The sequence below is a fragment of the Notolepis coatsorum genome (assembly GCF_963971535.1).
Source record: "Notolepis coatsorum genome assembly, chromosome: 16".
Lineage (NCBI taxonomy): Eukaryota > Metazoa > Chordata > Actinopteri > Aulopiformes > Paralepididae > Notolepis > Notolepis coatsorum.
The window spans coordinates 16525244-16547797 of NC_140180.1; the positions used below are offsets into that span (position 1 = coordinate 16525244).

The following is a 22554-nucleotide window of genomic DNA, read 5'->3' on the forward strand; positions in this document are numbered from 1 at the left end:
CAACTCATGTTTATTATGTTATTATGCTTCGTCCATTCATAGGGGAGCCGCGTTTCGCCTTTGCGCTCAGAGGAGGTGACTGCTTCCAATCAGTGCTCCACTCAGCATTCAATTTAGAGAGAGAGAGAGAGAGAGAGAGAGAGAGAGAGAGAGAGAGAGAGAGAGAGAGAGAGAGAGAGAGAGAGAGAGAGGAGAGAGAGAGAGAGAGAGAGAGAGAGAGAGAGAGAGAGAGAGAGAGAGAGAGAGAGAGAGAGGGGGGGGGAGAGAAAGGGGGAGGGAGGGAGAGAGAGAGAGAGAGAGAGAGAGAGAGAGAGAGAGAGAGAGAGAGAGAGAGAGAGAGAGAGAGGGGGGGGGGGAGAGAGAGAAAGGGGGAGGGAGGGAAATAGAGAGAGAGAGTGAGGGAGAGAGAGGGGGGGAGAGAGAGAGAGAGGGAGGGAGAGGGGGGAGAGAGAGAGAAAGGTGGAGAGAGAGAGAGAGAGAGAGAGAGAGAGAGAGAGAGAGAGAGAGAGAGAGAGCACTGACTGGAGCTGCGTGCGCTTTATGTTTCGGTTGTCAACAGCAGTAGTTTTGTTGCAGATTGTTGTGCACTGTTCTGGGGTATAGCCTATAATGATTTGTTTGTACCTGCAAGAGTGAAGCATGTAGAGTGGACGAACGCCAGTTGGCCGGGCAACACGTTTATTCTGCCATGCATGCTGTTCCTCGTTTTCCGCTTTTCCAACTCCAAGTGATCTGAAACGTGCTATGGAGGACCCCTTTCATCAAAATGAATGTGAGCGTTGACGATCATGCGACAAACTTATTATGGGAAAATGGTTCCTCCTCGGAACTCGACAGGACACTGCTGCGGGGCACATTGTCGCCGCTTAATAACTTCTCCGCCACCAACTCCACGGGGGGGGACCGTGATCGCGATGAAGCGGTGGAGGTGGTGGACCTCACCCGGGCCATCCCGCTCGCCCTGGTCCTCGGCGCCTTCATCGTGTTCGCCATCGTGGGCAACATCCTCGTCATCCTCTCGGTGGTGTGCAACCGGCACCTGCGGACGCCGACCAACTACTTCATCATTAACCTGGCCATCGCCGACCTGCTCCTGGGCACCACCGTGCTCCCGGTGTCCGCCACCCTGGAGATCCTGAACTACTGGGTGTTCGGCCGGATCTTCTGCGACATCTGGGCGGCGGTGGACGTGCTCTGCTGCACGGCGTCCATCATGAGCCTGTGCGTAATCTCCATAGACCGCTACATAGGGGTGAGCCACCCGCTGCAGTACCCGGGCATCGTGACCGAGAAGCGGGCTCTGCTGGCCATGCTCGGCGTGTGGGCGCTGTCGCTGGTCATCTCCATCGGCCCCCTGCTCGGGTGGAAGCAGCCGCCGTCGCCGGACGACACGGTGTGCCTCATCACCGAGGAGCCCTTTTACGCGCTGTTCTCCTCCCTCGGTTCCTTCTACATCCCCCTCGTTGTTATCCTGGCGATGTATTGCCGGGTGTACATTGTCGCGAAGCGGACTACTAAGAACCTGGAGGCCGGTGTGTTGCGCGAGAGGATGGACTCCAGCGAGCTGACGCTCCGGATCCACAAGGGATCGCAGGTCCTCCAGGAGGACACCGGCGGCACCGGCACCGGGGGGAAGGGGGGCCGCGCGCACCAGTCGAGGAGCTCACTCACCTTGAAACTTCTCAAGTTCTCTCGGGAGAAGAAAGCCGCAAAAACGTTGGGGGTCGTGGTCGGCATGTTTACTCTTTGTTGGCTGCCGTTCTTCCTCGCTTTACCCATAGGTATGTGTGCACTACTTGGCTATTCCTATTTTTATTATGGTCAATGGTAAATGGTGCATTTATATAATGCTTTATCCAAACACTTTACAATGTTGTTCCTCACATTCTACCCATTCACTCACACACACCGACGGCGGAGGCAACAGTGCAAGGTGCTGCCTTGCTCACAGACACTCCGACACGCCCCCTCCGCCAGATAGTTGGTTATTATTATAAAGTGATTTGATAAGTTTGGTCAAACTATATTCAAGTGAGACTTGATGTTCTTGGCACGCTATCGAATTCTCAGACAAAAATGCAGTGTTAATTTAGGTAATGGCACTTGCTGCCATGATCCTTAATAATAAAGTGAGGTCGATTTTACGGTCATAACCAAGTATAGCATAGGGACCTGCTATACGGTTTCTGCTGCATTGGCTTACTGTAAATCAAACATATACATCTGGCCGCTCACACAGTCCACTTGGATGGCTCTATGATTCCCCTTCAGTATTTACAGCTCCGACTTGTCATCACACTGTGGCTGAGTGGGCCTTGATTTATGGTAGTAGGCAGCTTAGACCTACAGACAGTATGATCATATGATGGATATGATGATCATCCATGTGTTTAATGCAGCATGCGGTATCTGGCATGCTTGGTGCGCAGCCTTAAACGTTTATCCGTCTCTGTCCGTCCGCTCCACAGATGTTTCTGGTCAACGCGAGGCACTGTCCCTTTATGGTGTTGTAGTGGCTGGCTTTGAATTAAATATGGTTTATAATATATCATATTCCGTATAGTGTTTCACTGTTTCTACTTCAACCGTGTTTGTTATATCATAGTTGGATTGTCATGAACCACGGGAACCTGGTAGATATGTTTAAACTCTACACACCCCCATTTAACACAACTTTTTCCCCAAATAAAAGCAGTCTGGCCCTAGCAGTGTGGCCTGCACTTAAATCAGCTTTAATAAGGGGGAATATATTTAGCCTGGGATCAGGAGTATCTCCTGTATTCCATAGTGAGCCTGTTGATCCCACAGAGCCATAGAGAGTGTGTGTGTGTGTGTGTGTGTGTGTGTGTGTGTGTGTGTGTGTGTGTGTGTGTGTGTGTGTGTGTGTGTGTGTGTGTGTGTGTGTGTGTGTGTGTGTGTGTGTGTGTGTGTGTGTGTGTGTGTGTGTGTGTGTGTGTGTGTGTGTGTGTGTGTGTGTGTGTGTGTGTGTGTGTGTGTGTGTGTGTGTGTGTGTGTGTGTGTGTGTGTGTGTGTGTGTGTGTGTGTGTGTGTGTGTGTGTGTGTGTGTGTGTGTGTGTGTGTGTGTGTGTGTGTGTGTGTGTGTCATTACTGTGATCCGCTGATCCAGGGGCCCGGGGGCCCAATGAGGGCAGCCCAGATGCCAGCGGAGACTGGCGAGAGTTCAGGGCCCCTAGCTCTGTCACGGCTGTCCAGACAACTGCAGAGGAAATTAAACGACATATTCTGCGGTGAAATGCTCGTGCCGCGAGGCACTCGCTTGTGTCCAGGCAGCAGGGAGGGAGCGGACAAGGGGGGCAGGAAAACAAGCAAGTCTTCATTTACTGGTTTAGACCAGAGTTAGAGAGCGCCCCCCCCGCCCCCCCTTTCTCTTGGCCTCTGTCTGTGGCGTCTAGACCTGTGTGTGTGTGTGTGTGTGTGTGTGTGTGTGTGTGTGTGTGTGTGTGTGTGTGTGTGTGTGTGTGTGTGTGTGTGTGTGTGTGTGTGTGTGTGCATGTGTATACTATTGCCATGAGGGCATGTGTTTGCGATCGGTCCTGAGCAGGCCTCACACGTCGACACTGACATGCATCCACTCCACACATAGTTTAGGCTTTTTTATTATAGATTCACACGGCGGTGGGTTCTGATAGGGTAACCGATGCATAGTTGGACCACCAGGGATTCCTTTGCCTTGAGGCACTTCCTCAGGCAGCAGCAGCAGCAGCTATAGTCCAGAGCTCTTGGATGATACTACACCATTCCTACTAGTCAGTGTATGTTTAAGGGAGAATCCACCATCAAACAGAATGTAAACCTTTGTGAAAAAGTGTCATGAAGGAAACACTCCAGAAAGGTATGGTGATATTTCCATCCTTTCCTCTTTTTTTTTGGGTCAATACGATGGTGATAGTGACCAAGAAGGATGGAAATACCATAATATTACCATCAATATCATGGTTTAAATTGGATTATATCTGTGGTATTATTTAAAGGGGAACTATCTTATAAATGGCCTTTTTGAGTGTTTAGCATTGTTTCCTAGCTATGTGAACTTATATTAATATGATCTATGTCTCAAAATCCTCATATTGGTGCATTCTTCCAATTCTCCTCTCACAATATTCACCCTCACTGAACTGAGTCATCTGAAAATGTGCCTATATGTGATGTCATAAAGACACTGCTGCATGTTAATGTTGAGATACAAGATGAGCTGCACACAGTGGCACCTGCACCTGCAGCCCAGGCTCAAAACGGCTCGAGATCTTGAGGTAGAAAAATGCTGTTTTTGAGGACTTGATTAGAAATACAAAACAATGAATAAAAAAAATATATATATTACAGAGGTGTTCCATAGACTCACAGGAATTGTGTAAAAGTGCCCAAATAGTAGGGATGGGAATTGATAAGATTTTATCGATACGATTCCATTATCGATTCTGCTTATTGATCCGATTCTTTATCGATTCCCTTATCGATTCCTGATATATTTATAATTTAAATAAATAAATTGGAAATGCAACAGAACTAAGCTGGTTAGAATAACAACATCTGATTGTCATTTATTGTTGAGCCCCTACCAAAATGGTTGCAAATTTAGTGACTCTGTGACACTCATTCACCTTTTCCTGAGTCAGTTTACCCCGTTGTGCTAGCGTGAAAGGATTTTCCTGAGGTGCGCGAGAACCACTAGCTGCAGCCTCAGTCTATTGTGATCATCTAAAATGGATGAAATGGGAGAATATTTATACAGTGAAAGCATTCGTTTTCATTTAGGTTTTCCTAGTCAAGGAATCAAATAGTCTGCTATGGCTGCATGCATGGCGCTAATGTTATTGTTTTAAAATGCGCAACTGTCGGAAAAACACGGAATCGATAAAAGGAATCGATAGTCATGGAGGCATGCGATTCCAGGAATCGGACAATTAGGAACCGGTTCCCAACCGGTTCCGATTCTCGATTCCCATCCCTACCAAATAGTGAAAGAAATAGTAAAATAGTTCCCCTTTAAGTACAGAAGTGGCATGGTTATACATAACCTTTACCATGGCAGTACCGTGGTAAATAATTTATACAACGGCCAGTACCGTGGTAATACTGAAATTACCATCAAACTACTGTGATACTTTCTCTCAAGGATACATTGTGTTGTTCCAATTATTTTGGAATAGTTGAGTCAATATCCATAAATGTAGACAACGCTCTCCCTAAGCTGCAAATCAAAGCATCAAAGGCTTGAATAGTGAAGTCAAGAGACACTTTATGGAGTCTGTCCTTTGACAATTAATTAGCGGCTGATTTTGTGGGCTCATAGAAATGTTGTTTGAGCTGTTACATCCAAATGAGTTTCATTTAAATGTAGGGCATACAGCTCTGAATCAGGAGAATGTACCCTACAGCTCTGAATCAGGAGAATGTACCCATATCCCAGTTAAAATCGCCATGGTTACTGTCATACTGGACTTGTTCCACTATTCACTCTCTATGGAGCAGCTGCAGGATTTGTCCATTGATGACGTCATCACTAGTGGTTGAGCGATATGGGTCGATATAATGATTTCTTTTTTTGCATCTGATAAAAAATACAACAATGTAACAATAATAAATAAATGAGACACAAAATATATCTTCTTTTCTTTAGTAGATCTGGACTCTGCACTCCATCTATTATTATAAAATCTTTTTTTAAAGATATTTAAAACAAATGTATCAAACCAAATAAATTAAAATAAGAAACCTTTTTTAATCAATTGACACTTGCGGGATTGACAAATTTGTTGGTAATCGGCCATGTGGGCGTGGTTATCGACCGATTCCGACAATGGTGGAGAAATGTCCAGATAATATAGTACTCTGGTAAAACTAAAAGTCCTCCATTCAAAAGTTGCAAAGTATCACAAGTAAAAGAAATTTTTCCTCACATCCCTAAAAGTCCATTTAGCCAAGGGATACAGTATTAAAGCATTGTGTAGGTGACTGTGATCCGAGTGTATGTGGTGTTGAAGTGGCATAGAGCATACAGCCAAGGGTTGCAGCATTTTGATTCATAATGAATTATCGATCAATTGAGGCACCTCTCATTTGTGACTGGAGTCCGAGTGTATGTGGTGTTGAAGCCACATAGAGTATACAGCTAATGGATATGGTATTAACAACTTGTGATTCATAGCGTATTATTGATTGCTAGGACACGTAGCGCAGGTCAGTTGTGATAACGTATGAATGCATGTTGTCTATTTTATACTCGTTTTATGTCTGCACTTTGCATTGCTTTTATTAAAAAGAATTGTATGCTTGTCAAGGGCTGACCCCTATTAGTCGAATAGTCGACTAATCGATCGAAAGGAGCCGTAGTCGACTGCCAACCTCTTAGTCGAATGCAAAAAAAAATAAACAATTATAAATTATTTATATATATATATATTTTTTTTATAAAAAAAATGTTGTATCATTCTTTCCAAAAGAAAAGAGGCCTAGAAGCGTGGCTAACGCTAATGGCATGCATACCAGAGGCGAACTGCCTAAGAAAACAGGCACAGAGGCACTGAAAGAGGATTTCACCCATCTAATGAACACACTAGACTAGACTAGACTTCAGCCGCACTCTCTTAATTCAAGCACAAAATACTTGAATCCGACATTGCAACAATCATGATTCATTTACAATCTCATCTCCCCTTCTGCCTTCTATAATGTGATACTGTAAGAATGTAAGACTTTTCTTTTTTACTGTAAGAATGAAGCAGGGATGGGTTATGGTCGAGGACAAATTACTTAATTCAGGGACTGTCCCCAAAAATCAGGGACGTCTTCTTGACCTTAATATAGGCCTATATTCTTTCATTTAAACTTTGGCTGACTTTTAATATCACACTCATGTTGGATATCATACCTAGACTTTAATGATTTGAGGCTTTGTTTCCATGGGCTTTAAGCATCTAAGTTGGAATCTGATCCAAATCTTATCCTTGCCAAATTTCCATCAGGATGAATAAAGTATTTCTATTCTATTCTATTCTATCATTATCCTAGTGATTATTCCGCGGATAAACCAGAGATTTCGATTTAAGGCTGATAAACCAAGTAATCCCCGCCTCCTAAAAAGAAAGAACAATAAGCCGTCCTTTTGAACAGCTCTTGGAAAGGAACGGAGCCAAAAGATCCAGCTCCCTTCAAAGAGCCATAATTCCCATCACTTAATGGTAAATAAAATAGTAAATGGCTGCATTTATATAGCGCTTTACAATTTGTTCCTCACATTTTACCCATCCATTCACACACCGACATCAGAGGCAACCATGCAAGCTGCCAACCTGCTCATCGGGAGCAGTTAGGGGTTAAGTGTCTTGTTCAAGGACACTTCGAGACGCTGCCCGGGAGGAGCGGGAATCAAACCGGGAACCTCCGGATAACTAGACGACTGCTCTACCTCCCGAGCCACTATCGGCCCTTACCACCACCGTAGCCGCCAGACGTGTACCCCTCCTGCTGACTTGTTGTACACAATCATCAACAAAATGACTAAATGTAAATTGTATTTAAGTACTATACTTGAGTAAAAATACATACCGGTAGTTACTTTTAACCACTGGATGCCGATTATATCTAAATGCCAGATATCGGCCCGATCACACCAAATCATCGGCCTATCACTAATCATCACTAGAGTCTTAGAGTAGCTTACTTTGTGTTCATATTCACAAATTGAAACTGAGCTGTGCAGCATTACAGTATATAAATAGCATATATATCAATTGTATTTTATGGTGGATTTTTGCTTTAACCCTTTGGGTGCCGTTAACGTAGATCTACGTTCAGAACGCAGCGGCCCGCCTGATCTCAAACCTACCGAAGTCGGCCCATGTCACCCCACTTCTTAGAGACCTGCACTGGCTCCCCATTGCTGCACGAATCCGCTTCAAGGCCCTCGACCTGGCATGCCGTGCGGCAAAGGGAACCGCTCCCGCCTACCTCCGGTCAATGGTTTCTAACTACACACCCTCAAGACCCCTACGCTCTGCATCTTCTGGCCGCCTCAGACCTACTCCTATCCAAGCTCCGGGAGGGTCATCAAAGAGAAGTCGCCTATTCTCAGTCCTTGCCCCACAATGGTGGAATGAACTACCCACCCCAGTTAGGACAGCCGAAACCCGTCCAATCTTTCGCCGTGGACTAAAGACGCACTTCTTCAACCATTATCTGAAATAAAAAAAAATTAAAAATCTAACACATGCAGTTGTCCTAAAAACAAACCTACACTATAGCAAGCAACACTTTGATGAACATTGTTACTCAGCTGATAGAGTTGTACCCTTCCTGATGACTTGTCGTACAGAACTTGTAAGTCGCTTTGGATAAAAGCGTCAGCTAAATGACTAAATGTAAATGTACGTTTCTGTCGCCCGACGGTTGAGTGCTGGAAACGTAGATCTACGTTTTTCTCACGGTATGTCTTTTATTCGCTATTGCCATTCATAATTCAGCGGGGCACCTTGTGCATGCTGTACTGAATGTGTCTGAGCTGGCAGACGGTCTTATACCGCCCTCTAATGCCTTCGGCTGCTATTGCACTCTATTAGAAACTATGTAGTTTATTTTCTCTACCGAGCTGCGGCGTGGGGGCGGGTCCTAAACACTCCGGCAAAACACGCGCTTGTAGGGATGGCTTGGACAACTGACCCCGCCCGCCCGTTCATGTGCAATGCCCAATAACGTCGGAGACAGGATCGCTGTGGATAACTGGAATGGCGATCAGATAATTGGATTCTTTTTTTTGCATTACATCAGAGACCAGGTAAGGACTCTATATATCCAATCTTGCGTTGATCTGATATTTTTTTCTCCCGCGATTGAAGCTGTCTGTGCCGCGCTCCAGGGCCCATTTCATGTATGCCCGAGGAGACATAATAATGATAATCTAGCATTGATTTCAGGAAGATTCGATAATCAGGCGAAAAATTACAACGTGAGAAGTGGATTCCACTCAAACGCTATTTTTGCGTATTTTTCCTGGAATTACTCAGAAGCACCCAAACTATATTCATATTCAAAACGGTATAAAACGGAAATGTACAGATGAAAAAATAATCAGTTTTTTGCACGTTGTCCAGAAGCAACTCACTGACAATCGACAGTGTTATTAGATCCATAGCTATAAGATAAAATATAGGTTTAGCTCTACAAACAAGATGAGCGTTTACATGGGGTTAATGGACGGCAAGGCCAGATGCACTTCCCGGAAGGGGCGTGGCACCCAATGTGTTAAGAGGCACTGAAGAGCAGCAGGAGGAGGATGTGAGATTGAGGATGGGTCTGTTTATGTAATTAATAATAATCAAAAGAAAAACAGGACTCCTCAAAGAATACAATTCCCTCTACTTGTAAGCATAGTTAGTGCACCCTGCAGCACAGCTGGCTTTCAAAACGCACATGCCCAGGCGGTGTAGCCAGGGGTGCGTTGCTCATGGGACGGGGTTGCACGCTGTGCAACCGGCTCTGTGAGCAGAAGCACGCACACGCACATTAAGGCTGTCCCCGAAGCCTGTTTTTGGGATTCGAACTTCATCAGGGTTTTTTGAACGGACGTTCGAACCTTTGTTTTTAATAAAATTTAAAAAAAGCAAAAAAAGATTTTTTTTAAGTTTATAATTTTTTTTAATTTTTTTTTATATCAAACTAAATCCTCAATTTGAATAAAGTGATTAATCTGATTAAATTAGTCTTTCTTCTTTTATTAAATCAACTTTCCAGCCCCAGACACAGGGAGAAGCCCCAGCCCAACTAAATCAATTAAATCAACTTTCTAATGAATATAACTCATCAGTTTCTTCTACTATAATATTAGTGTAGCCTAATCTTTATCTGCAACTGTGAAGAAAAACCCCATTGGTTTAAACAGAATGAAAAAAAATATAATAATAATTATTATTATTATTTAATAAAACATTTAAAAATTCGAATGTTGATTTAGAATTCGAATGCCAACATAACGAACGAACGTTCGAACGTTTGGGCTCAGCCCTAACACACATGCACGGATGTGCACGCGCGTACACACAGGAATGCGCTGCACTCAACTGATGCGCCAACTCGCTAAGTACCCACCTGGCTACTTTGCTTAACAATAGCGCAGGTCGTCAGGTGTGTTCAAATACGTTCTCAGATACATTCACACAAAACTTGTGAATGAAATGTGTTACATTCCATTCGTAGAGGCAATTAGGCATTGTCTTTGGTCTGTGCGTATGCGAGGGAACATGTATGCGCATGCGCGGGAGCGCGCGTACGCGCCCGGGAGCGTGCGTGCATGTGGCGTCATTAAAACACTGTGCAACCAGCTTTGAAATCAGCAACGCACCCCTGGGTGTAGCGCATAGGAGACCCCCACCTAGAGCCACAATTACCCCTGCTAGCCTAGGATCAAATCCCACCAAAACCCCTTTTTCTGTGTCTCCTCTACTCTGTCTCCCTCTCAGCCTTCCCACTGTATATAAAAACATTCTCTCCTGCGTCTCCTCTACTCTGTCTCCCTCTCAGCTTTCCTACTGTCTATAAAGAACCTTCTCCCCGTGTCGCCTCTACTCCGTCTCCCCCTCAGCCGTCCTACTGTCTCTATAAAGAACCTTCTCTCCTGTGCCTCCTCTACTCTGTCTCCCTCTCAGCCTTCATACTGTCTCTATAAAGAACCTTCTCTCCTGTGTCTCCTCTCCTGTGTCTCGATCCAGCCTTCCGACTGTTTATAAAGAGCCTTCTCCCTGTGTTGCCTCTACTCTGTCTCCCCCTCAGCCTTCCTACTGTCTCTATAAAGAACCTTCTCTCCTGTGCCTCCTCTATTCTTTCTCCCTCTCAGCCTTCATACTGTCTCTATAAAGAACCTTCTCTCCTGTGTCTCCTCTCCTGTGTCTCGATCCAGCCTTCCGACTGTTTATAAAGAGCCTTCTCTCCTGTGTCTCCTCTCTTGTGTCTCGATCTCAGCCTTCCGACTGTTTATAAATAACCTTCTCGCCTGTGTCTCCTCTACTCTGTCTCCCTCTCAGCTTTCCTACTGTCTATAAAAAACCTTCTCCCCTGTGTCTCCTCTACTGTGTCTCCCCCTCAGCCTTCCTACTGTCTCTATAAAGAACCTTCCCACCCGTGTCTCCTCTACTGTGTCTCCCCCTCAGCCTTCCTACTGTCTCTATAAAGAACCTTCCCACCCGTGTCTCCTCTACTGGGTCTCCCCCTCAGCCTTCCTACTGTCTCTATAAAGAACTTTCTCTCCCGTGTCTCCCTTACTCTGTCTCCCTCTCAGCCGTCCTACCGTCTCAATAAATAACCTCTCCTGTGTCTCCTCTACTCTGTCTCCCTCTCAGCCTGCCTAGTGCCTACTGTCCCTATAAAGAACCACCTCCCCTAATGTCTCCCTCTCATCCTTCCTACTGTCTCTATAAAGAACCTTCTCTCCTGTGTCTCCCCTACTCTTTATCCCTCTCAGCCTTCCTACTGCCTCTATAAAGAACCTTCTCTCCTGTGTCTCGATCTCAGCCTTCTGACTGTTTATAAAGAACCTTCTCTCCTGTGTCTCCTCTCTTGTGTCTCCCTCTCAGCTTTCCTACTGTCTATAAAGAACCTTCTCCCCTGTGTCTCCTCTACTCTGTCTCCCCCTCAGCCTTCCTACTGTCTCTATAAAGAACTTTCTCTCCCGTGTCTGCCTTACTCTGTCTCCCTCTCAGCCGTCCTACCGTCTCAATAAATAACCCTCTTCCCTGTGTCTCCTCTACTCTGTCTCCCTCTTAGCCGTCCTACCGTCTCAATAAATAACCTTCTCCCCCGTGCCTCCTCTACTCTGTCTTCCTCTCAGCCTCCCTGCCGTCTCAATAAACAACCCTCTCTCCTGTGTCTCCTCTACTCCGTCTCCCTTTCAGCCTTCCTACTGTCTCAATAAAGAAAAAAACACTAAGGGAATTGTACTGCCCACTCTCCTTTTTAGGGGAAAAAAAGCCTTCATAATGTCAAACAAGGACATCTAAGCCCGGTACTGAATTTCCTCCAGCAATGTCTCCTCTGCTCTCCAGAGGGGATTATTTCCTCCAGGGGTGGGGGGGGGGGGGGGGGTTGTAGTTTTTCATATTAAGCTCTATCCTGCCTCTGTGCTGAGTCCATGGTTTTTACATGTGGCTCGGTGTTGTGAGGCAGAGGCCTTCTCCCAAAGCTGATTAGCCTCCACCCGCTGAGGGTTTTCCTGTCTCACAGCCCTTGCTACTTTGCAGCTTCATCTGTATACAGTTACTGATTGCCAGGGCTTTTTGTTTTATGTTTCAGGAACACTGTCATAGTGTAAAATACACACCTACTGTAGATGTGCATAAAATCTGGAATTAAGTAGGGATGCACCGATCCGGCTTGTTCAGTCCCGATACCGATACCTGGGTTTGGGTATCGGCCAATACCGATCCGATACCCATTGTCGAATAAATTTTTCCAAAAAAGTAAAAAAAAAAAAAAAAAAAAAAAAAATGTAATCCACGTTTTTTTTTAATATATATTACAATATATTTCGTTTTTAAGAATTGTAAAGGATCACAAGTGTGTTTTTGATTTGTTGTAAACAAAGCCAGAAAATAAACTTCATTCATTCAATTAATAAACTGTATGCCTCACTGTCACTGTGTGGAAGAGACTGGGATCATTATTTTGTGCAAGGCAACATCAGGCTTGACTTAAAACATTACTTTCCTAACTTAGTGAAACTAAATGTAACAAATTAACACATATATATATATAAATGTACTGAATGGTTATTTATTATTTTATTTATTATAAAATAAAAATTAAAAATAAATCCGATTTTACCGATACCCGATCCAGCTATTTTACTGATATCGGCGGCCGATACCGATACCAATATCGGATCGGTGCATCCCTAGAATTAAGTGGTGCTACTGCTATGGCAACGTCTGTGACCAACCAACCTGTGTTTTGGTAGCTGGAGCAGGTCGTGTTTGTGTTTAAGCTGGTGGTTGGCTAATGTGCTGAGCAGGTCTTGTTTGTGTTTAAGCTGGTGGTTGGCTAATGTGCTGAGCAGGTCTTGTTTGTGTTTAAGCTGGTGGTTGGCTAATGTGCTGAGCAGGTCTTGTTTGTGTTTAAGCTGGTGGTTCGCTAATGTGCTGAGCAGGTCTTGTTTGTGTTTAAGCTGGTGGTTCGCTAATGTGCTGAGCAGGTCTTGTTTGTGTTTAAGCTGGTGGTTCGCTAATGTGCTGAGCAGGTCGTGTTTGTGTTTAAGCTGGTGGTTCGCTAATGTGCTGAGCAGGTCTTGTTTGTGTTTAAGCTGGTGGTTCGCTAATGTGCTGAGCAGGTCTTGTTTGTGTTTAAGCTGGTGGCTGGCTATTGTGCTGAGGTCTGGCTGTGGTGCTGTGTCTAAAAGAAGGTTGTAACACGTCCTGCTGAGTAGACACGCGACTGTTGGCAATATCAGTGAACTCAGAGTTCAGCTTCCTTCCAGCGATCCGTAATGCGATGCACTGTTAATTATGTTATTGTCCATGATTCACAGGTCCTCAATGTCCAAACGTCGCATGTCAAAGTGACTCTCAGGCGACTCTCTCTCCAACTAACACCTCTCCCGAAGGCTAACCGGTCATGTCCGCTTCCATTCATTGTGCTAAGCTAGGAAAATGTTGGCGTGTTCCTTTAAAGACAACACAGAAATGAACTGCTGCCATCCATGTGTCTTTGCATGTAACTATTAATTATAAATCTATACAGTGTTTTTGAGAATCAATACAGTATCACAAAACACAATAAAGTGTATCGATATTTTCACCTCGACAGATTGCCAGCATACCTTTTAGTATCTACAAGCCTGTGTGTGTGTGTTTGTGTGGGGATGGGGGGGTCCAACCAGGTTGTCATAAAATGGCTCTCTGAATATCTGACCTTTATGTTCCTTGTCTATTTATAACTGTGTGGACATGCAGTAAACATATTCAATTCATATTCAAATGCCTGTGAATAGATGGACGGCTGAGTTTGGAGCTGATTTTGTGTGCGTGTGTGTTGATGTGTGTGTTGATGTGTATGTGGATGGATGTGGCAGGTGGCTGCGTTTGTAGGTTTATGTGTTTGTTGCGTGTGTGTTGTGTGTGTCTGGTGTGTGTGTGTGTGTGTGTGTGTGTGTGTGTGTGTGTGGATGGATGTGGCAGGTGGCTGCGTTTGTAGGTTTATGCGTTTGTTGTGTGTGTGCGTGTGTGTCTGAATGTCACTGCTATGAGTGATCGTCCGAACGTGTTCACACACACCTGCTCCCGTCCTCGACGTCGCCCGCGCCCCCCCCCCCCCCCCCCCCCCGCCTGTCACCGCTGATGTACAGCGTATCACCGCCCCAGCCGGGCCGGTCGATGCCAGGTCACATGTGCCACCCTGGAGACGCCGAAGTCTCTCTGCCTGGAGCAGGAAGAGCTCACGCTTCTTAAAGTCCCGATCTGTAATCCAAACATGAAACAGATGGGTGTAGTCTAAGTCACACCAACAAAGATTAATCATCATAAGAGAGATGTTTTCATTATCTAGTTGACTGAAGAAGCTCTTGATACAGGGACTTAACGTGACTATAGCAACGGGCTCATGTGAGTTTATCATTGCTGGATCTTGTGGTTGTAAAAAGTGGTTTGTTTGGTAATGTTTGAACAGACCTCAAATTTGATTCATGTTGGATTAATGATGTTCCAAGAAGATTATTTTCCATCGACAAGTCTAAGTATGAGTTTGAGGGGGGTCAAATGTTTTTATAATTTTTATAAAAGAAGAAATAATAATAATAATAATAATAATAATAATAATAATAATAATAATAATAATAATAATAATAATAATAATAATAATAATAATAATAATAATAATAATAATAATAATAATAATAATAATAATAATAATAATAATAATAATAATAATAATAATAACAAATGCACATGAATTGTAAAATAAGAAAATTAAGTTTAGGGATATTAGGACAAGAACAACTTGTTTATATAACATTTTCTTCAGCTAAGCTATACTCTCATATTTTAGCAAGCAAGAACAACAAGGGTTTGTGGTTAGACCAGCTATCTTGTCCTAGATCAACTCAAAACCTCTCTCTCTCTCTCTCTCTCTCTCTCTCTCTCTATCACACACACACACACGCGCACACACACACACACACACACACACACACACACACAGACACACACACACACACACACACACACACACACACACACACACACAGAACAGTCTAACTTAGGTAGCACTTAAACTGTAATAATGACAACATTGAATCGAAATGTTATTGCGTAATCCATATCATTTTATCATATTATGTCATGCCTAAAATAATACCAACGTTGACTCCAGGGACGGACTGAAAAAAAAAACTGGCCCTGGACATTTTGACCCAGACCGACCCAGACCACAGCCGGCCCGCAGATTATCCACCCACCCCCCCCTGCCCCATCGACCCACATACAAACATAGCAGCCCTTGATACCCCCACTTAGGAGCATAATGGAATAATGGATGGATGCTCGAGGTCAGTGGCACTCAGACTTGGCCAACTCAGGAACCACATTGACAAAAACTCCCCGTCCCTCAGCCAAACCAACAGCAGACTTCTGATTTACACGCTATGAAAATGTTACGTCTCGGGGTATTGAACCCAATATGCAATACAGAGCAAAGATAGACAGGTTGATTGATTGATTGATTTTATTGTGGATTAGAGACATCATCCAAGGGATAAAAACATGATAAAATGCAAGCACTTATTTCCATCATGGTCCCTGGTATTAAAAAACAGGACATACATCAACATAAAACAACATCATAAAACATTAAGATACAATATGCATATACAGTTGAAGATAAAAGAATAATAAATAAATATGCTACCCTCTCTTTCCTATGCCGATAGCCATGATCGTACATGCTTTTTGAAGCCAGGCAGTTAACCCGGGGGCCTGTTTAATGCTGCTGGGCAGGCTGTTCCACAGAACTGCAGCTGAGTAAAGGAAGGTCTGCTGGCCATAGGAAATGAGTCTAAATCTAAACGGAACTATGTTTGTGTCTCTACCTCTGGTTTCATGGCTATGATTGTTTTTTTTTACATATTGGAAGTAATTGTGAAGGTAGCTTGGCACCTCCCCTTTATAAATTATATATACTAGGCATAGCTTTATCATGGATACTCTTTTGTCCACCCTGAGCCACCCTAGGCTGTTGAAGTGGGGCTGGTCTAGGTGAGTACGAGGGGGGAGCTGCAGGACTATCCTAACTAGCTTGTTCTGGGCAGTTTTTTTAAGTCTATTTTTCAAGTTGCTGGGGGCACTGTCATACCAGGACAAGCAAGCATAGTCAAAATGACACTGAACTAATGCCCCTGCAAGTGCTCTAAGGTCGCTTTCACATATAGTTTTGGTGGACTCGGTGCGGTTCTGGGGGTGAAGTTGCAACATTGTTGCATTCTTCATTTGGTTCGCCTGCTTTCACACAGATATCTGTCAGGCGGACCGAGACCTTCTGAACAATGTCACGCGGTCGAAAAGGGCGCTTGTCTATTGGACAGTGGAAATGTGTGTGTGGCTGCGATCCCGTGTGTGCGCGCGCGCGTGTGTGTGTGTCTGTGTGGACTGCGAGTCCTCCAGATCAGCGGAGCCGAGTTTTGACATGGCATTGATCCATTGTTCTATTGAAGCACATTACCACCATCCTCTCGCTAAACAACTTGTAGACCACCGTGTTTTTATGAGTGCCCACAAGTAGCTGTTTTATTAATAATATAATAAGCCGCGCGCCTCTGTAATAATAATAAGCCGCGTTTTTTCTTCCTTCTTCCCAAGATGCACAGATATATAGATAGATAGAGAGATTAGATGCAGTGTGCTTGTTTTGCAGTGAGTGCTGCGAGCAGTGGTAATAATAATCACTTCCTATATTTGGTTCGCGTTTGGTTCGATGAAGCCGAACCGAGACCTACGTTTTCAGGCGGACCAGAGTTCGACTGTTTGGTCCGCGAACCGAGTTCGACGCGCATTCACACAGACCCGAAAAACCTGACTATCGAATTCCGGACCAAACAGCCCCTGTGTGAAAGCGACCTAAGAGCTTTCCTGTCCAGGTCTTGTTCAAACCCAGTCTTGGGTATATTTAATAAATATAGAATGGTCGAGTATTCAGGCAGGGGTCGATACACGGGCGGGAGCACTCGTACAGTCCAGGGGCGTGTGCGGGACAGGAGAGTCAGACAGGCAGGGGTCGATACAGGGGAATGGAGTAGTCAGCCAGGCAGGGGTCAGAGCGGGTACAGGGGAGTTAGCCAGGCAGGGATCAAGATGGGTGCAGGTCCTCATATACGTTCCGGGAAAGGCAAGGAGAGTTTGTCAGGCAGGCAGGAGTCAGAGCACGTCTTTGTCAGGAGCCAGAGAACAGGGTGAAGAGCCAGGTAGGACTGCGGGGAAGGATGAGAACAAGGGTTAGACACGGTCGAAGCACAATGGGCTAGCGAACAATACGAGAGAGAGCAGAATAACACGACTAACTGGGAAATACGAAGTTACGATCTGGCAGCCTCATGACATCTTGGGGCGGGCTTATATTACTGACGTAATTGGCTCTGCTGACAGCATCACACCTGCATTCTGCACCTGACTTGATGAGAGAATGAGAGAGAGAGAGAGAGAAATAATTTCTCTTGGCAATTAAAATGCCTCGAGTGTCCCTATAGTATAGCCTATAGCAGGGGTCGGGAACCTATGGCTCGCGAGCCATATATGGCTCTTCTGGTGACAGCATATGGCTCCCAGAAATTTTTGAGTAAAAAAAAAAAAAAAAATTTTATACTTGTGATATTTCTTAATAATACTGTTTCATTTTAAAGTAAACAGAAATTAGTTTTGAAGATACAGCTAATAGTATCTGTAGCTGAAGATATAGCGAGCAGAGCTGGCGAGGGAACACAAGTGGACAGAAATTAAAAATCTTCAACCTGAAGACCAGCTGATTCTTAAAACTTGGAACGAGCTTCCTGTGACATACCACACAATGCAGCGTGAGTATTGCCGTATTGACCATGTTTGGCTCTACATATGCATATGGGCAGTCATTCTCGCATATGAGGAACATTAAGACCAACCTACGCTCACGTTTAACTGATGGAAGCCTCAACGCCTGCATGAAGCTCAACCTCACCACGTATGAACCAGATTACAAGGCCATCAGCAAAACCATGCAGCACCAGAAGTCGCATTAAAAGTAAGACATATTTAATTTATTATACGTTAAAAATACTATATGGCTCTCAATGAAATATATTTAGAAATATTTGGCTTTTATGGCTCTCCCAGTCAAAAAGGTTCCTGACCCCTGGCCTATAGGCTACAGACAGCCCATCAGTACAACGTCCACGTACTGTACTGGATGTAGTCCAAAACAACGGTAGTAAAGTCCATAACCATAAAAATAGAATAACGTAGTAGCTAAGAGGCTCACCGTGATCACCATGAGGCCATAACTGCAGCTTTAGAGTCTCTCTCCCCCGGGTGGGAGAACAGGAGAGAGAGACAGACAGAGAGAGAGAGGGGAGGCACACATACACACACAGAGGGAGAGAGAGGAAGTAGAAGAGATTGAGAGAGATACATACACATGCCAGGTGGGAGAACAGGAGAGAGGCGAGAGAGAGAGAGAAAGAGAAAGAGAGAGAGACACACACACACACAGAGGTGTGAGAGAGGAGGTAGAGATGCATACAGAGGGGTGTCTGGATAGTGTAGAGGTCTAAGAACTAGGGTCCTAAATTAGTTTTGATATGTTGGCATTCAGAGCTCAATTCATGGATTTGAAAATGAATTAAAAAATATATATAATTATAATTAGATCATTTGGCTAAATGTGTGTGTGTGCGTACGCACGTGTGTGTGTGTGTGTGTGCAGGGGAGGAAATTAGGCCATTTGACTCTGTTAACAGAAATGGCTATGGGGCGACAATAATATGTATAGAGGCATGGTTTCCGTCTGTGGCCTTGCTCTGCTGGCAGCGTTTTATTCACATTGACTCAAACCACAACAGCTCATGGGTGCTGCTCTCCGGGAGAGGCGGCACGGTGGTGTAGTGGTTAACACTCTCGCCTCACAGCAAGAAGGTCCAGGGTTCGATTCCCGCTTGGGGACCAGGTTTCCATGATGCCAGGTACCCAGGTGGGGTATCTCCCAGGCCTTTCTGTGTGGAGTTTGCATGTTCTCCCCGTGCTCGCAAGGGTTTCCCCCCCGATAAGATAAACCCAATGGAAAAACATGCACAACAACAGATCGCTAACGCTGTGGCGTCCTTGACGAAGACGGACAGGAGCACTTGGATTGGTCCCCTGGTGCAGCTCACGTTGATGCCTGTCTGCTCCCGGCTGCCCTTGGGGGGGGGGAGGACAACGGGATGGGTTAATCGCAGAGACAAATCGCATCGGCGATCCTAAAGAGACAATGCATGCGTGTGTGTTCCGGTGTGTGTGCTATACTAACCGCTGTGTGTACCACTAAAACATTGAGTGTCGTTGCATGCCGAATAAAGACCTCTGCAACAGGTCCTGCATTATTATTATTATATTTGTGGGAAGAAGAGAAAATAGGAGGGAGCCAAGTCTTATATACTCCCAACCTGGCGTAGACTGTAGAAGCTCCGCCTATAGTGCCCTCCAGTGGACACAGATATATATATGCAGTCATGGGAGCAGTAGAGGACAGTTACAGTTAGTTACAACCATACATACACCCTCTAGATTCAACAGACTCGCCAAAAGCGAGTATTTTTTATGTTTGGCGTAGGGCTGGGCGATATGGCCAAAAACGTTATCGCGATAAAACTATAAAATTATTTTCATATAACTCGATATCGATAATTATCGTCGATATAATGTCTGTCAAGTTTAATTAACTTCTTATGCCCGGCGCCGATGGACGGGCTATTAATAGACTTGTTTTGCTGCTGCGAATGTCTCGAGAGTCGAGTTGATGTCGTCATCAGTCCGCGCACGTTAGTAGTTAGCCAGAGTACTCGAGCAAGCGGAGTATTCCATGACAATGTACTAAATATGACCATACAATACTCTGTTCCGCCCCAATACATTGCAACAGCGTCCACCGTATACCCCACACTACTATAACAGTTACCCTCAGAATTCAAAACACACACCAACTCGGCAGGTAAACTGTAAAATAGCGCCGTGCAAGCTAATTAGCCTAGCCAGCCTTGTTTACTGACGCTACTACTGAGTCCTACCTCCGGGTCCTTCCGGGTCGCGTGTAACTGTTCCGCAACAGTAAGTGACTTCCGGGGTAGGCCTGATTGGCCCCGACAGGCACGTGACGCGCAACTTTCTCTGCCGCGCGGCAGAGCTTGCGGAATGATGTAACCGTCCAAATCCGCTATGACTTTCATTCAGCGCTTTAGCTCACCTCGCAGAGCAGCCGTCCTGCGATCCTGCGGTCCGTTGTTGACGAGTTCGAATCCCATCGAATTTATTTTTTTTAACGTGATTTTTTTTTTAACGTGTATTCTTTCGCCGGTTAAGGTTAGGCATGGTTAAGGTTAAGGTTAGGCATTGTTTCGGAGTTGGTTAAGGTTAGAACGGTTAAGTTTAGGCGCTGTTAAGGAGCTGGTTAAGGTTAGAGTTTGTGTTAGAGAATGGCAATATTCTTTCTATGGTTAAGGTTAGGCATGGTTAAGGTTAAGGTTAAGGTTAGGCATTGTTTCAGAGTTGGTTAAGGTTAGAACGGTTAAGTTTAGGCGCTGTTAAGGAGCTGGTTAAGGTTAGAGTTTGTGTTAGAGAATGGCAATAGACAGCCTATTTCCGCGCGACAGCTCTCAGCAGCCTCGTTGCGCGTCCTGAGTTTGCCGCGTCACGTGCCTGTCGGGGCCAATCAGGCCTACCCGGAAGTCACTTACTGTTGCGGAACCGGTACACGCTTCCGGGTCTCCTTCCGCTGTCGGCCATCTCCTTCACTGATTGGTTGTTAGTGCGTGTGCTCATATCCAAGCTTGGAAAATCGATATATCGAAACTTTGCGACCACGTTTCATGTTTATTTCGAGGAAATAATTTATCGCGATAGTTATCGTTATCGTTTTATCGCCCAGCCCTAGTTTGGCGAGTGATTCATGAAGACCACTCGCCACACTGGCGACTAGGAAACAAAACAAAAAAAAACATTCTGCAATCACGGTCACTGGCAAACGGTGCGCGTCTTCTGAGTGCTCGCTTTAGTTGACAGTGCCATGAGAGCACGGCACAAGACCCGCGGACATATAATGTTTTATAAAAGTTCCCGCGATACTGGCCAACCCGCGGACATATAGAATGTTTAATAAATGTTCCTGGGGTACTGGCCAACCCGCGGACATATAGAATGTTTAATAAATGTTCCTGGGGTACTGGCCAACCCACGGACATATAGAATGTTTAATAAAAGTTCCTGGGGTACTGGCCAACCCGCGGACATATAGAATGTTTAATAAAAGTTCCCGCGATACTGGCCATCAGTCAAGGGAGCACTCGCAAACAGATAACGTTAAACACAGCAGAAGATGGAAAACAGACAGACTGACCAACGGGGAACTGCATCCAACCCTAGTACAACCCTCGAGTATAAGTTACTAAGGACACATTTAAATCACAGAGGTGTAATGTTAGTCTATTGGAACTGTATACAGTGGTTAGCTTCTAGTTAGCGTTTTAGCTATAGCTGCTTGCTAGCTAACGTTAGCCCTGTGTGTGTGTGCTCAAAGCAGCCAGCCCCATGTTAGCTAGGTGTATCTGTTATATTGACTATAATCTTTCCAAAAACGCACCGGACTACGACGTAAGGTTAGACGTTTTATTGCATGCTCAACCAGTGCACAACAGCACACGACGGTATTTCACAGCCCTGTCGTAAGACCACCGTGCCGTCTTAAAGGCACAGTGAACACCGTTGTGATACCTACCCAGATGCATACACAACATTGACGCGGCTTGACAACCGAGGTTCAAAGTTAACTTGATTGATTGAAAACTTTATTAACAGATTGCAGAATGGGTACAATACAGTACGGCTCAATACACACATTTGTTAAGGGGATGCAGACCAGAGAAAGACTTTCGGCTTGTTTACATCAGGGTCCCCCATTTTCAATTCATCATAACATATGACATACACGACATACAGATAGACAGTACTGGTACATCTATACATTTCACATCTATCTATACACTTCACAACATACTTCGGTTTTTTTCTTTCACTGTCCAACCCAGCATCTTTCACTGCCCAGTTCAGCCCAACCCAGTCCAGAATAGATCCCTCTTTCATGTTAATATGTTTTATGCTAATATTGTGAAGAGTAGAGACACTGTTATTAATGTTTTATGCTAATAAATATTTTAAAGAGTAGAGATTATTACTATGATTGCAAATCAATTTAGACGAAGACATACAAAGAAAGAAGTATTTATCACAATTAGCGATTTATTTTTGGCTGGTAAAAAATCTGTTTGGCTGGTTAAAAAAATCAGCT

At 44.7% G+C, this 22554-nt stretch overlaps 1 protein-coding gene across 1 annotated transcript in view; it reads left to right on the forward strand.

The window, feature by feature from the left end:
- Positions 1 to 471: 471 nt before the first annotated feature.
- Positions 472 to 22554, forward strand: part of LOC311242901 (alpha-1A adrenergic receptor-like) — a gene marked incomplete at its 3' end in the record, with an annotated part of 52407 nt that continues 30324 nt past the window's right edge. Inside the window, exon 1 of the mRNA XM_084331964.1 lies at positions 472 to 1781. Coding sequence (XP_084188090.1) covers positions 767 to 1781 — 1015 coding nt within the window. The 5' untranslated portion in view covers positions 472 to 766. The remainder of the gene's footprint in view (positions 1782 to 22554) is intronic.